This window comes from Rhineura floridana, chromosome 4, assembly GCF_030035675.1.
Source record: "Rhineura floridana isolate rRhiFlo1 chromosome 4, rRhiFlo1.hap2, whole genome shotgun sequence".
NCBI lineage: Eukaryota > Metazoa > Chordata > Lepidosauria > Squamata > Rhineuridae > Rhineura > Rhineura floridana.
This window is the reverse complement of record NC_084483.1, coordinates 154,171,482-154,186,032: the sequence shown is the minus strand read 5'-3', so window position 1 is coordinate 154,186,032 and position 14,551 is coordinate 154,171,482. Positions and strand designations below refer to the sequence as shown.

General features: G+C 43.3%; 1 protein-coding gene across 3 annotated transcripts in view; it reads left to right on the top strand.

The window, feature by feature from the left end:
- Positions 1-14,551, top strand: part of BTBD9 (BTB domain containing 9) — a 299,604-nt gene that overhangs the window by 176,923 nt on the left and 108,130 nt on the right. For all 3 annotated transcript variants that reach the window (XM_061624891.1, XM_061624893.1, XM_061624892.1), the window contains exon 7: positions 5,728-5,837. In XM_061624891.1, the coding sequence (XP_061480875.1) occupies positions 5,728-5,837 (110 nt within the window). The remainder of the gene's footprint in view (positions 1-5,727; positions 5,838-14,551) is intronic.

Below are 14,551 nucleotides of genomic sequence, written 5' to 3'. Positions count from 1 at the left end.
GAATATTTGCTTATGTATGATCCCCCATGGTCAGATTTTTCACCCACCCTAGCCTGCAGCCTGTTGCTTGCCCCATGGTGTGGTGTCTCCTCTTCCTGTTCCTCCTCCATGGTCTGGCTCTGCTCAGGAAGGCTTTTGCCATGGCTGCCGCTCTATCCTTCCATCTGGGGAGGGCTCCTTCTCTCCTGCCTTCTCCTTCTCCATGATCCTGGGGTGAGTGGGGCAGATTGGATCAGCAGTGGACGAATCCTCTCTGAATTTTTAACTAACTAGAACTCTGGGTAAAGAGAGGGAAGCATTAAATGGGTCAGTTTAGAGGAAGTTCAATAAGTTGTGTTTTAGGCCTCTGTTAAACTCTGTTAAACTATTTAAAAATGTAAATGTACTGCCTTCAAGTCGATTCCAACTTATGGCAACCCTATGAATAGGGTTTTCATGAGGCTGAGAGGCAGTGACTGGCCCAAGGTCACCCAGTGAGCTTCATGGCTATGTGGGGATTCGATCCCTGGTCTCCCAGGTCGTACTCCAACACCTTAACCACTACACCACACTGGCTGTCGTTAAACTATTTAAACTCTGTTAAATAGTTAATTTGTTCATTGCCTTGAGTGTAACATCAGCTTCTGATTTTGTTGGTAAAATCTGGTCTGGAACAGCTCTAGTCTCTGACTGGATTCCCTTAACACTACAGTGATCACTATCTGGATGCTAGAGCCAGTTTTTTCTGGGTTTTTTTCCTTGGCATGTTGGTAAAAGAATAGCAGTGATTCTATGTATTATGTAGCTGACTGGCAATGAAAAGTTTATATTTCATGCTGAAGTTACTGTTGTGGAATCATCTTATTAAATACAAACAGATTCCACATTGAGGAGGCAGGTGCCAACTAGCCATTGCTTACAGAAGAAACAAAACAATAGTCAACTAGCATTTTAAAGGCTAGCAAATATATTGTTGCAATACCTTTCATGGACTACCAAGAATGATGCATCTGGTGAAGCAAACTGTAGCCCATGTATGCCACAATAAATGTGTTAGCCTTGAAGATGCTAATACTGCTCTTTTTGTTTTGCTAAAATTGCGCTATAATCTACTTTACAGGGTAGTTGTGAGGCTAAAAAGACTAAAAACCACTTTGGCAAACCTAAAATGCTATTATAAAAAGTAAGATGATGGAGAGGATAGCACAGATGAGAATTCAGTTCACAGAGTCTCTATGTAGTACAAGTGCACAGATTACACCCTGCCTACACATACTACCCAGCCAAGCCTGTCCCAGTAGACAGCCTCACATTGGATTTGCCGAGGACCTACATGCAAAGTTGAGTGTTTGTAGACCTGAATATCCTGGTTGTATCTCAGATTGTTTATTTGTTTTTAGGTTGGGCTTTTTCATGATTTTAAACCTGTCCCCCTCCCCCAATTCAAAATTGGGGGCAGGCAGGTTGAAGAGAGACATTTTATTTTGATTATTCCTTATTTATCAGTATTACATTTATATCCATTCTACCCTTCCTCCAAGGAGCTGAAGGTGGCATTTACTGGTGTCCATTTTCCCATATTGTCCTCAAAACAACCTTGTTGAGATAGTCTAAGCTGAAAAACAGCGACTGTCCCAAGGTTACACAAGTGAGTTTCACGGCTGATTTTAACCCTGGTCTCCCAGCTTCTAGTCCACTTAATATCCCTCACATCTTATTCCACATTCTGGAAAAAAAGATGTAGAAGTTAATAAACTGGGCAAGGGTGGTAATGTTTTCCCATAGGTCTGGAAATTTATGAGGTCTTTTGTTAACAGTCCTGTGTGGCACCTTTAATACTAACCAATTTGAGCTGCAATCCTGTACATGCTTAACAGGGAGCAGTCCCCATGGAATTCAGTGGGGCTTGCTTCTGAGTAATGTACAGTTATTGTGTCACGAATGCACTTGAGAAATTTGTGATATCTGTGACCCCTACTGAACTAAGGTAAGACACTTAGGTGCTAAGTGTTTAAATGTCTATTGTTTCTTTGCAAAGAAGGAGGATAGGGAGAGAACCATAATAGGTGTGGGCCACATAATTTTTCACCCAGCAGAAAAACAACTGTGATAGCAGGGATCACTTCTGAACCAAAGTAAGACCCTTTTCATTTTCGTTAGGTGCTACTTTTTCAGAAAACACTTCAATACTTAATTGACCACTGTACCTTTGCAACGAAGGAAGTTGGGAAGAAAAGCCCAACAACTTGGCCATGCCCCATGCCCTTTTATTGGCCATGTCAGGTCCAATGGGCAGCAGCCACCACTAGTTGTAAGTCAGAGGGCAGAACTTCATTGATCTTACTTTTGCCCAGCATCTAGTTACTTTAGGTACTTTATAAATAAATAACAAATTGTAATGTAATATAATGATTTCTTATTTTATTACCAGCAACTTCAGCTCTTACTTTGGGAGGGGATATACATTTTATTTTATTTCAGTATTCCTTTTTATATATAAAATGAAACAAGAAGCCCATTATTCTGTCATATGTAACAATTAGAAGTTGGGTAGTATTATTTATTTATTAGATTTATATCCCGCTCTTTCTCCCAGTAGGAGCCCAGATACACAATTTCAATATAATTTTTATATGTGCATATATGTACACTACTAGTAGATAAAGCAGGGGTGGGGGATCTTTTTAAACCCAAGGGTGACTTTCCGTCATGGCCAGGACTCTGAGGATTGCATGCTAGTGGTGAGTGGGCTCACTCATGCTCTCATATATATATATTTGATTGTGATTAACCAAACAGAGGTTTTTATTGTATTAACAAAACGTTTCAGCTTCCGCCTTCATCAGCTGCTAACATACAAATGCTGTTACCAAGGTGGCAGTTATAGAGGTTTGAGGATGGAATGCTCAGAGGGGCTTCATTTGCAGAAGCTAAGCTAATGTTTGTACTGTCCTCCAGGTTAAGGCCATGTGGTGCAAATGTGTCCAGAGAGTATATCCAAAAGTTCTCCCTCTTAGTCAATGCTGTTGGATCTCTATAGCTGTTAGGCTATGGCCCTCAGTGTTAAAATGTTTTGTAACTGGTTGTTCCACTTTCTTAGTCAAGATTGCTGATTGTAGTTTCTGAAGCATGTGCATGGGTCAGTTGTAGTTTTTCCTACGTATTGGATATGCTATTCTTTTTTTTGCGTTCAATGACATAAATTATATTCCAGGACCTGCAGGTGATGTGCTGTTTGATGTAATATGTTCTGCCCATCCTAGTGCTTTTGTCTCCATGAGGTACACACAGGTGATACAGCATTTGGAGTGACAAGGGATTGCTGACAGGTAGCTTAAGCACAGTTCTCACTAATAGTTTGCGTAAATTAGGAGGCTGGCGAAATGCTGCAATAGAAGGCTTGTTGATGGCTCCAGGAAGACGTTCAGAGTTTGCTAGCAATGGATACCTCTCCCGAATTGCTAGGTCACAGTTAGGAGATGTTGGATGGAAATCTACCACAAATGGAATACGTTCTTTATTTTTTGAAACCTCGTTATGTATACACACACACCCCACATGCACACGCGCGCACACACACACACACACACAGCATATATATGCATGCACTCTCCCCATCTCTGCTCCTTTCTCCTTCTCTCAATGTGTGCTCTGCATTTCCTTTTTATGTGAGAAGACTATTTCTCAGTGTAGGGAGAGGAGTCTGAGCAAGATCCAAGCAAAGATCCCAAATGCCCACAGAAAACCAAGTAGATAAAAGTGTGAATGAAAACTTTCTAAAGTTCCTTCAAAATATTTCATTTTTAATTAATCTAACGTTTAAAAAAAATTGCTAGTATGACAAACAGTCCTGAAATAAAAAGCTAAGTTATATCATCTTTAATGGGGGATTATGTGGTAGAGTTGGAATATTGCTCTTAAAATGTCACATTTGATGAGTAGAAACTTGTTAATTTAATAATTCACCTTCTTTCACTTTGGATGGCAGGAAATTCTATTCAGATAATTTTTACCAGTTATCTTTTCCAACTCCATCGAGATGGCAAGTTCTCCACTCAGGATTTTCCAGAATTTTTATTAGTAACTTCCGCTGTTCATTACCCTCTGAACTCTCATTCTCCCTTTAGAAAATGAGGGGAACAGATTGATTCAAGGTTAATGCTTGTTTGTAGAAGGTGATGTCTCAGAGGTAATACAAAGGGTGAATAGGCCACTGGTAGTAAGAAGTATTCCATCTGACTTTGCAGAGGTATTAAGAATTGCAAGCCATATAGCCAGAAGTGAAGATCACAGGTATCTTTGGTAAAACTGTTCAAATAATTTTAAATGGGCTTTTAACAGGAAGGTCTGGAATCCAAAGAATCATGTATGTATTTTTGCATATTTCATAGCCCTTTTCCAGCCTGCACTTTCTCTGGAGCCCTTCACACACTTCAAAAGCTGCTCCCAAAGCTTTCCCCAACACTCCCACCAGAGCAAGATTCAGTGGGGCTCAAAGGTCTGCTATTGGGGTGGGGGTGGGGGTAGTCCTTTCCTCTGTGAGGAAAATACTTTTCCACTCATGCATGACACTGGATTCAAACCGCAAAAGTCATTGTTCACATCAAGAGAGATAATGTGGAATGACAGTAAGGGCATAATAAAAGACAGAGGTTCATTTTTGTAGGTAAGGAGGGTTCATTTATTGAGTTTGTCTTTGATGTATACAACTTTTCATTATGATGAAAAAGTACTAAATAATACTTCTTTTGTCTGTGGTGGAAAATGGAAGCATGGGTTCTGTGGGGTTTTTTTGTAGTTTTGATATGAGGATATATAATGAACACTTTAATAGTGTTGAACTGAATAGCCTTCAGTTTTTGTTTCCTTGGAAATCAAATGCAATCCTGTTTTTAATGAAATCTGATAAATGTATTAGGTTTCATTCAAAAAGGCTCCAGCTTCTGCTCCACTATCTTCCCATTTATCTCTCTGCTACTACTGCTTGAGTGCAAGTGCTAGATTTCATGTGGGGCAAATCTTTTATCTGTTAAGCGCAGCCGTCATTATGCTTCCTAGTGTGAGGGCTTTGCAGGAGTTTGTTTTCCCCAAAACCTATTTTTCTGCAAGTCTCTGGGACTGAGGATTGTATTGGGCCCCAAATCACTCAGATGAAGTCCTTAAGGGGTGTGAAGTCACTTCCCCAGGCCTTGCCACTGCCAGACTAGCCCTCCTGGGCAATGCACACTGCCCCCTCTCTTACACACCTAACCCAATGAAAGAAAAAGCAGCCCAAAGGCCACCTAGCCTGAGCCGCCGAACTGCAAGGGAGAGAGCCACTGGTCCTTCCTGCTGAGCCGCAAGGGAGGGAGTAGCCATGAAGGAGGGAGCAGCCGATCCTTCCCGCCAAGCCATGAGGGAGGGAGCCACTGATCCTTCTCACCGTGACGCAAATTCAAAAGGAGAGTGGGAAGCAGGTGGCGTGGGTTTAAATCCCCTCGGCCATCCTGCTCTCTCCCATGGCATGCCCTGTCAGCGCGTCAGCACTGCATGTGCACACCAACAACAAGATGGTGGCTCGGGGATCGGCCGCTGCCACAAAGACCACCCCGTGACCCAGTAAGTCCTGGGGTGCGGAGCGGGGATCATACAGTGTTACTGGCAGATCAGTGCTACGTTGCTCATTTCTGATAGAATCATTGTTCCAAGACATGGCATTCTAGCCTTTTCTCAATTTCTATAACGTCTGCATCCTTTCTTTCCTCGTAGGTATATCAGAATAGTTGGAACACACAACACAGTGAACAAAGTTTTCCATATCGTCGCTTTTGAATGCATGTTCACCAACAAAACCTTTACTCTTGAGAAAGGTCTGATAGGTAAGTGATATAACGAAGGGAATTATTTAGATATTCCCCATGAAAGTATAATATAAATTTCTGCCAACTTTCTAACTTATTGTAGTATATTAATAGCACCGTTGTATGTCTGGTTGGATGGAAAGTGCAGATATGTGCCATCATTTAATTGCAAATCCTGTTATGAAAGCTGATCACATAACCATAGTAATGTTGGGTTGTACAAATTCAGGTGTCTCTGGAGTGCCTGCCTTCACATAGCATATTTCTGTATGATATTATGCCACACTATGGCCCTATACATGTGTTTGCTTTCTTGGTCAATGAAACACACGAGGAGGAAAGAAAGCATAGATGAGCACACTAGCTCCACCGGTTCTGCCCCCCACCCCACCCCACATGTTGGTTTAACCTAGACAGCAGATGTCTGTGCCTGATGCAAATAACTGTAACTAGCAGGGTAGCTATTGGCAGAGGGAAAGTATGGGCAACCAAGGCTAATTTGTGACATCAATGGAAGGTTAGAAATCATGATGTTCTGCTGGCTTAGTAATCACTGTTCCTTATCATAAATAATTATTTGCTGATGCAACAGATCATCAATTCAGATTTTCAGATAAATCATGTTCTAGGCATAATTCCGTTTCAAGGTTGTCCAATGCTGTTACAGACCCTTGGTTTCTAACAGCAGCCCTATACTCGCTTTCTGTGTTGAATGCTGATTAGAATGAAAGGAATCACGTTCAGTACACTATAACTGTTTCCAGTATAGACAGAAAATCCTACTATTGCAAAACCTCCACTGCTTAAGGTTGTAAAGTCTTAAATGTTTCTTTTATAGCAAACATTGAATGGTAAGTTACCCTTTCAAAAGCAGTGTTGGATTTTGTTAAGAATAACAATATATTAAAATCATGCCATTATCTGTGGAAAAACCGAGCATTTTCATGTGATGTAGCCCTGCCTAAAATTTATTCACATTCTGCCCTGATGATGATCAGAGCAAGCTGCTTTTTATTGACTAATAAATAGTGTATAAAAATGTGTCTTGGTTTTAAACACTGTGCTTCAAAGTATTCTTCTAGCATTCTGTGAGGTTTAAAAATTGTATTAGCTTCTAGAAGTTTAGTTCTCTTTATTTAATACAAAAGGAAAATAGCAAATACTTGTTTGCAGAATTTTATTTAACCATTGTCGATTGAGGGGGTTGGAACTTCTCAAGTTTGCTTTCAGCTGTGTGATACAGAAGTTGGAAATATTAAACATGTCACTCTTCCTAACACTTCTTGCCATTTTTTTACTTGTGGGTATTATTGATTATATGATCTCTGTAGATCTGAAGCAGGTTCATGGCTGACTTTTCAGTACATTCTCAGTTGTTATTTCTCTCCCATATTCAATTGGGAAAGGTTGATGTACTGTCTTCACAACAAAAAGACAGGTTGCATTGCTTATTGTGACATCTGTTCCTCTCTCTGTACTACATATTCCTACATGGATAAACATAGATTGAATCTGTTATGTACTCTTTCTTATTTAATGCATTACATAATGCTTATTAAGCTTTTGGCCATGCATTGCTGTTCTTTGGTGTGACATGTACTGTTGCCACTGCTATAGACAGTGTCAGATATATTGTGACCATGACTTGAGTTTAGGCCTTGCTCTCAATAGACAAGCAAACCTCTGGGCTGCACCATTTCAAACTTTGGGTTGTGGCAGTGGGCTTTCAGGTAATTGAATGCTTTTCCATACAACATTTCCAGCATACATAGAAGCCCAGATGTCAGGGAAAAGAGTGTGGAGTAAGTGATAATGCCCAGAGTCAGTTTTACTAATCTCATTGAAAATTAGCCTAAAATATATGTCTTTCACAAGTTAGGAGTCTCCTGCTTAAGAAATTATGAGACCAATTTTTATATTCTGAATTATGATCTCTCTCTCTCTCTTGATAGCCATTTCCTCTCTAAATACATGCTAAATAATTTGGTTATTAGAAGAGCTTAATCTGATTTCCTTCAAAATCAGAAAACTGAGATTAAAATCATCTTCAAAGTGTCATTTTAATACTATACAGGGCATTGCAGATCATAATTCCAAGAGATAGGGTGGTATTCAACTAACTTGTCCCATCAGTGTAAGGATTACCGCTAGTGCAATGAGACTTCCCCCCCTCTTCCCCCCTGTGCACACCACACCCTCTCTAGATCTGCTCCAGAGGGTTGAGGGAATCCCTAGAACAGATTGGAGGGGGCGTAGAGGGAGTGGGAGGTTCCATTGCACAAGGAGAAATCTTTGCACTGATGGAACTACTTAGTGCTACATTGGATACAACCCATGGTCAATACTTTGGAAGAGAATGCAAGAATTCTTCATACTTTTACTACTTGGTTACCTCTCTCTGGTGTCTTATTCCTCCACTGCTAGCAGGCAAAGTGGGAAGATGGCTGAAGAAGAATTGAAGCTGTTAGTCTCCCCTCCACACTTCTTTTTGGGAACTGTGTATGCAGAGCTTAGGTCATCCTTCTTTACTAGTATGGGGAATAGTGGGGGCCTAAAGGTATTGGGAAGTGACTTCTTCCCCTAATGCCAGAGCTCTCTGTTTCAGACTGATTGGTGGGGTGGTTTTTAAAGCTGTTTTTTCCAAGTGGGCCGTTATATACACAATTTGAAGGAACAGTTGGAATGTCCTCCTTACTTCTGGTCTACCTAAATGGCTCCCTCCCACAAGAAAACAGTATTATATGGAGAGAGCAACCTATGTTTCATTAATGACAAATGTTTTCCTCAATCCCAATCTTTGGTACCTGCTTTTCATAAGGATTATATATGCATAGCTATGAGAATGTCATATCAACAAAGAATTGCACGAATGTTAGTCTTATGGCATTCGGGATAAGGGGGGGACAACAAGGCAGCTGCTGCTTAGTAACTAGAAATAGGAGGGGAACTGTATGGGTTTTTCAGTTATTCAGGCAAGAGAACCTCACATGGCTTGGATCCTTTCTTCACTACCAACTTCTGACAAAATAACATTGGAACTGAAGTTTAAATTATTTGCATGCATGCACACACGCATGGTAGAACAAAGTCAGTTAATAAAACCTGTTAATATATACAGATAATAATAAAATAATACAATCAGTTAATATATACGGATTATATCACAAACTCTCTGAAGTAGAACTTAAAGAAATTACAAATGAATATGCTAATTTAATTGTTGTCTTAAGCTATTAGTATATACCAAAAAGTGGATGTTTTAAAAGTAATTGGGTTAATCAATATTTTTAAAAAATAAACCAAATGACAGTATTTCACATTTATACTTTATAGTAAATTATAATTACTACTAGGGGCTCCACCCCTGGATGGTTTGTGCATCCAACCCACTACCTAATCTCAGGAACAGGAACCCCAGGTATCCCCCACTCCCTCACCAACTTCCCAGGGCACCCAGATGTTGGCCTGTGGCAAATGTCATCTCCTCACTCACCTTACACTGGTACACTCATACTCCTTGGTCAGTCACCAAGCCTCCTCCTCTCTTCCACCCCCCTACGGGCTGCCAAGCCTCCTCCTCTTCTCCCTCCTACAGGCCGCCAAGCCTCCTCCTCCCCTCACTGGTTGCCAAGCCTCCTCCTCTCTTCCTCACCCCACAAACCGCCAGACCTCCACTTCTGTTCCTCCTCCTCCCCCCATGGGTCACCAAGCATCCTCCTCCCCTTACGGACTGCCAAGCCTCCTCTTCTCCTCCTCGTCACACATGTCACCAAGCTTTCTACTGTCCAGGCCTCATGGTAGTGACACCAAGTCTTACCAGAGCTTCCCCAGCCCATTACTCTGTAGCTTGGCCAGGCTGCCTGCTTGCTCTGCTGCTCTCCTTCCACCCTCCACAGCTTTCCAAGGTTCCTCCTTCCCCTTCTTATGGATCACCAGGGTTCCTCCTCTCTTCCCACCCCCAGATTTCCTCCTCTGCTTCCCCCCTCCACAGGTTGCCAAGCTTCCTGGAGCTGCCCTAACCTGTCACTCCATCATCACACTGTAGTTTGCAACGCCACCTGACTATGGTCAAGCGAACTGCAACATAATGGTTTCAGGGTTTACAACAATATTAGATAGATAGATAGATAGATAGATAGATAGATAGATAGATAGATAGATAGATAGATAGATAGATAGATAGATAGATAGATAGATAGATAGATACATACATACATACATACATACATACATACATACATACATACATACATACATACATAGAGTAGATAGAGTAGATAGATAGCTGGATACTAAACTATTCAAAATCGTACAGAGAACGAGTAATTTTGCATCTCCAAAAAATGCTTGTAAGCACCTTTCTCAATAAGAAACCAAATAAATATTGGTTTGCACATCACCAGTGTTTAACCTTTTAGAAGGACAAACGTTTAAATTTCACTTTGACAGTCACCTATGTTAGAATGAATCTCTTATTCAGCTAATCCTTCAAACAAGTCAGGCCAGTGAGAGACTTCACAGACCACGTTATTTGAACTTTTTTATTAGTCCTTTTCAGTTGGATCAGGTAACTCTACCTATAGATGGGGATCGTAGGTCTGATGTATTATTATCTCACTGTATTGTCTACATAATGATAACATATGCAAACTGAAGATTAGGAGCTGGGCAAACAAGTAATAAAAATGAAGTTATGCTTTAGGTATTAAATTGATAATAGCAATTTTATGTTGCTGTACGTTACATGTGTTGTTTTCAAGACAAGTCATTACCTGCCATTTTCTGACAGGCCACTGTAAGCTTCGTCCAAGAATTGCTGTTTGGATTTGACTCACTATTTTAAGGGGAACAGGTAAATGTATATGATTATTCTTAAATGGACCCTTCAGTAACTGGGGAACAGCTGCAGCACTAGGGGACTGAAGGAAGACCTGCCCTGGGAGTGAGTATCTGAGCATCTGGGTGCTTGCTGCTCACTCCTTTGGGTTGCTGTCCCTCAAGACAGCTGAAGTCCCTGGTAAGTGCTACAAGGATTGGGGGCCCCTGCCTGACCCTTGCTCCAGAGTAGGGTTGCCAGGTTCAGGGCCTGAGACTGATCCTGTATCTTTAGGAGAAGAGAAAGTCATCCAAGTGCAGGTGTTCTTGCAACACTGTAATGGGAAAAACCACAAGGGCCCGTCCTCCAAGAGGTCTTCTGTATCTTTAAAAGTTGTGCAGGGGGAAGGGAGAATTCCATCTTGTGGTTTTTCCCATTACAGTGGTGCAAGAACACCTGCACTTGGCAGACTTCCTCTTCTCTTAAAGATACAGGATCAGTCACAAGCCCTGATCCTAGCAACCCTACTCCAGAGAGAGGCTGCAGTTAATTTTGCAGCCTCTTGCATCAGCTGCTGGCTGGGTCAGGGGGCATAAAAGCCCAGCTGCCCTTAGGGTCCTTGGGAACAGCTGCAGCGCTAGGGAACTGAAGAAGACCTGGCCTGGGAGTGAGTATCTGAGCATCTGGGTGCTTGCTGCTCACTCCTTTGGGTTGCTATCCCTTGAGACAGCTGAAGTCCCTGGTAAGTACTGCAAGGACTGGGACCCCCTTGCTGCAAAGAGAGGCTGCAGTTAATCTTGCAGCCTCTTGCATCAGCTGCTGGCTGGGTCAGGAGGCATAAAAGCCCAGCTGCCCTTGGGTGGCAGGGTTGCCACCCAAGGGGCAACCATAGTCCAGAGGACAAGGGCGCTACCACCTTCTATTACCTTTTTTGTTGTTTTGTTTTGTTTTTTTTAAAAAAAATGTTTTATTATTTTTCTGTTAAACCATTCTAGAGGAGATTGGTGGTGGGGAGGGCGTGTGGTGCATGTGTAGTTCCTGCACAGGGTGAGAGTCTGTGCAGTGAACTGAATGATAGGAGAAAGTCACCAGATGCCTTCAGAGTGAGAGTCTGTAACTGGCAGAAGGCTGGCCTTCCCTGGGTGTGAGACAGGAGGGGGAGTAGATGGGCCCTGCGTGAAAAAAATTTGAATGGGTATGACTGTTCCCAATTCTCGCAGAGGCCTACTGGGATAATTGGCTCTGGCAGGCTTTGTTGGTGGGCTCGTGTTGGGTCCATATCAGGTGTTTAGGAGGAGTCTTAGTACGGAGGAACATGGGTGATGACACCCCAATTTCAGTGATCATAGGTAGAGGGAAATATAGCCATGGGGATGTGGTGAATTACCACAGAAGAAAAGGGCAAGGCTATCTGTGCCTTGTTCCTTGCTGCCACTCCTCTCATGGAGGGGTTCTTCGTTGTACATCTGCTGTGCCCACTGGCCTGTGTGTGTTATTATTATTTATTACATTTGTATACCGCCCCATAGCGAAAGCTCTCTGGGCGGTTTACAACAATTAAAAACATTAAAAACAAATATACAAATTTAAAAACACTTAAAAAAAACCGAATTTTAAAACTCATGCTAAAATGCCTGGGAGAAGAGGAAAGAGTGTTGTTCTTTAACGCCAGATCGGTACACAGTAAGACCACTCTCATCCATGATTTGATTGTGGATGCAAGTGCTGATTTGGTGTGCATTACCGAGACCTGGGTAGGGGAGCTGGGAGGAGTTGATCTGACCCAGCTTTGCCCACCTGGATACTTGGTGCAACACCAGCACAGGCAGCAGGGATGGGGGGGGAGGAGTTGCTGTGGTCTACAGAACTTCCATCTCTGTCACCAGGAAATCACTCTGTCTTGGAGCTGGCTGTGAGGGCCTGCACCTGGTGTCAGGCTGAGCACACAGTAAACTAGGGTTGCTGATGGTGCTCCATCCACCCTGCTACCTGGCAGCTTCTCTGACTGAGCTGGCGGAGGCCATCTCGGCTGTGGTGTTGGAGGAGCCCAGAACGATAGTGCTGGGTAATTTCAATGTCCATGCTGAGGCTGCCTCTGGTGTTCCGGCTTGGGACTTCATGGTTTCTATGACGACCATGGGGCTGTCTCAAATTGTCACGGGCTGACAAATAGGGCAGGGCACACCCTCGACTTGGTTTTTGCTCCAGATGGAGGAAGGAGTGGTCTGGAGATGGGAGGGTGGATGTCACCCCGTTGTCATGGTCAGACCACATCCTGGTGAAGTTTGGACTTATGGCTCTGATCCTTCCCTGCACGGGGGGTGGACAGATTAAGATGGTCCTCCCCCAGAGACTAATGGAATCCACAGGATTCCTGAATGCCCTGGGGGAGTTTCCAGTAGATAGAGCAGGTGACCCTATTGAAGCCCTTGTCATGCTGTGGAACAGCGAGACACATCGGGCTCTTGACACGGTTGCTCTCTGGCATTGTGGAGCCCGGTTTGCACCTTGGTACACCAGTGAGCTAAGGGCAGTTAAACAGGCTGGATGACGGCTAAAGCGCAAGTGGCAAAAGACGTGCTGTGAGGCTGATCAGGCACGAGTAAATCATAACAATGCCTACTGTGTGGCGATGAGGGAAGCAAAGAAGGCCTACTTCTTTGCTTCCATCGCATCCTCAAGTAGTTATCCAGTGGAGTTTTTCCATATTGTCAGGGGTCTCTTGACATCAACTCCAGGAAATGGTGTTTAAGACTCTTCGGAGGCCCACTATGAATCGTTTGCAAGGTACTTTGAGGGCAAAGTTGCTTGCCTCCATAGCAGTCTTGATGCGCCATCCACATCTACTGTAATCCCCAATGAGGTGTCAGTGCAACGTCTGCTGCAACTTCTTGGGAATGGTTTCAGTTGAAGCGGCCTGATGATGTAGTCAAGGTGCTTGCGTGGAAACGGCCAGCAACATGTCATCTTATTAAAGCTTGCCGAGGGGGGTTGACAGAGTGGATCCAGGGTTTGGTCAATGCAACATTGCGGGAGGGAGTGGTTCCAGCCACCTTGAAAGAGGTGGTGATTTGACCACTCCTGAAAAACCCACTCTGGACCCATTGGTTTGTGACAACTACCGACTGGTCACAAATATCCCCTTTTTAGGGAAGGCGATTGAGAGGGTTGTGGCGCAACAATTGCAAGTACTCTTGGATGAAACAGATTATCTTAACCCATCCCAGTCTGGGTTCAGGCCTGGTTATGGGACTGAATTGGGTTTGGTCGCACTGATGGATTACCTTTATCAGGAGAAGGACAGGGGGAATGCGACCCTGTTATTCTTACTTGATCTGTCAGCGGCTCCTGATACCATTAACCATGGTATCCTTCTGGGCTGACTTGGTGAGATGGGTACTGGAGGCACTGTTTTAGAGTGGTTCCAATCCTATCTCCAAGGTTGTTCTCAGAGAATAGCATTGGGTGGCTGTCTTTCGGCCTCCTGGCAGTTGCACAGGGTACCATCTTGCCCCCATGCTGTTTAACATCTATGAAGCCCTTAGGAATGGTCATCAGGAGATTTGGGGTGAGGTGTCAGCGGTATGCTGACGATACCCAGCTCTATTTCTCCATAACATCTGAATTGGGAGAGGCTGTGCAAGCTCTGGACCGCTGCCTGGACTCAGTGGTGGGCTGGATGAGGACCAATAAACTGAGTCTGAATCCTAGCAAGATGGAGGCGCTGGGTTGGTGGTTCACGAGTTCAGATAATTGGTCAGTTACCTGCTTTGGATGGGGTTGTTCTCCCTCTGAATGAGCAGGTTCGTAGTCTGGGTGTGCTCCTAGATCCATCTTTGTCGTCAGATGCCCAGGTGACCTCAGTTGCTAGGAATGTCTTTTACCAGTTTCGGCAGGTAAGACAGCTGCAGCCGTT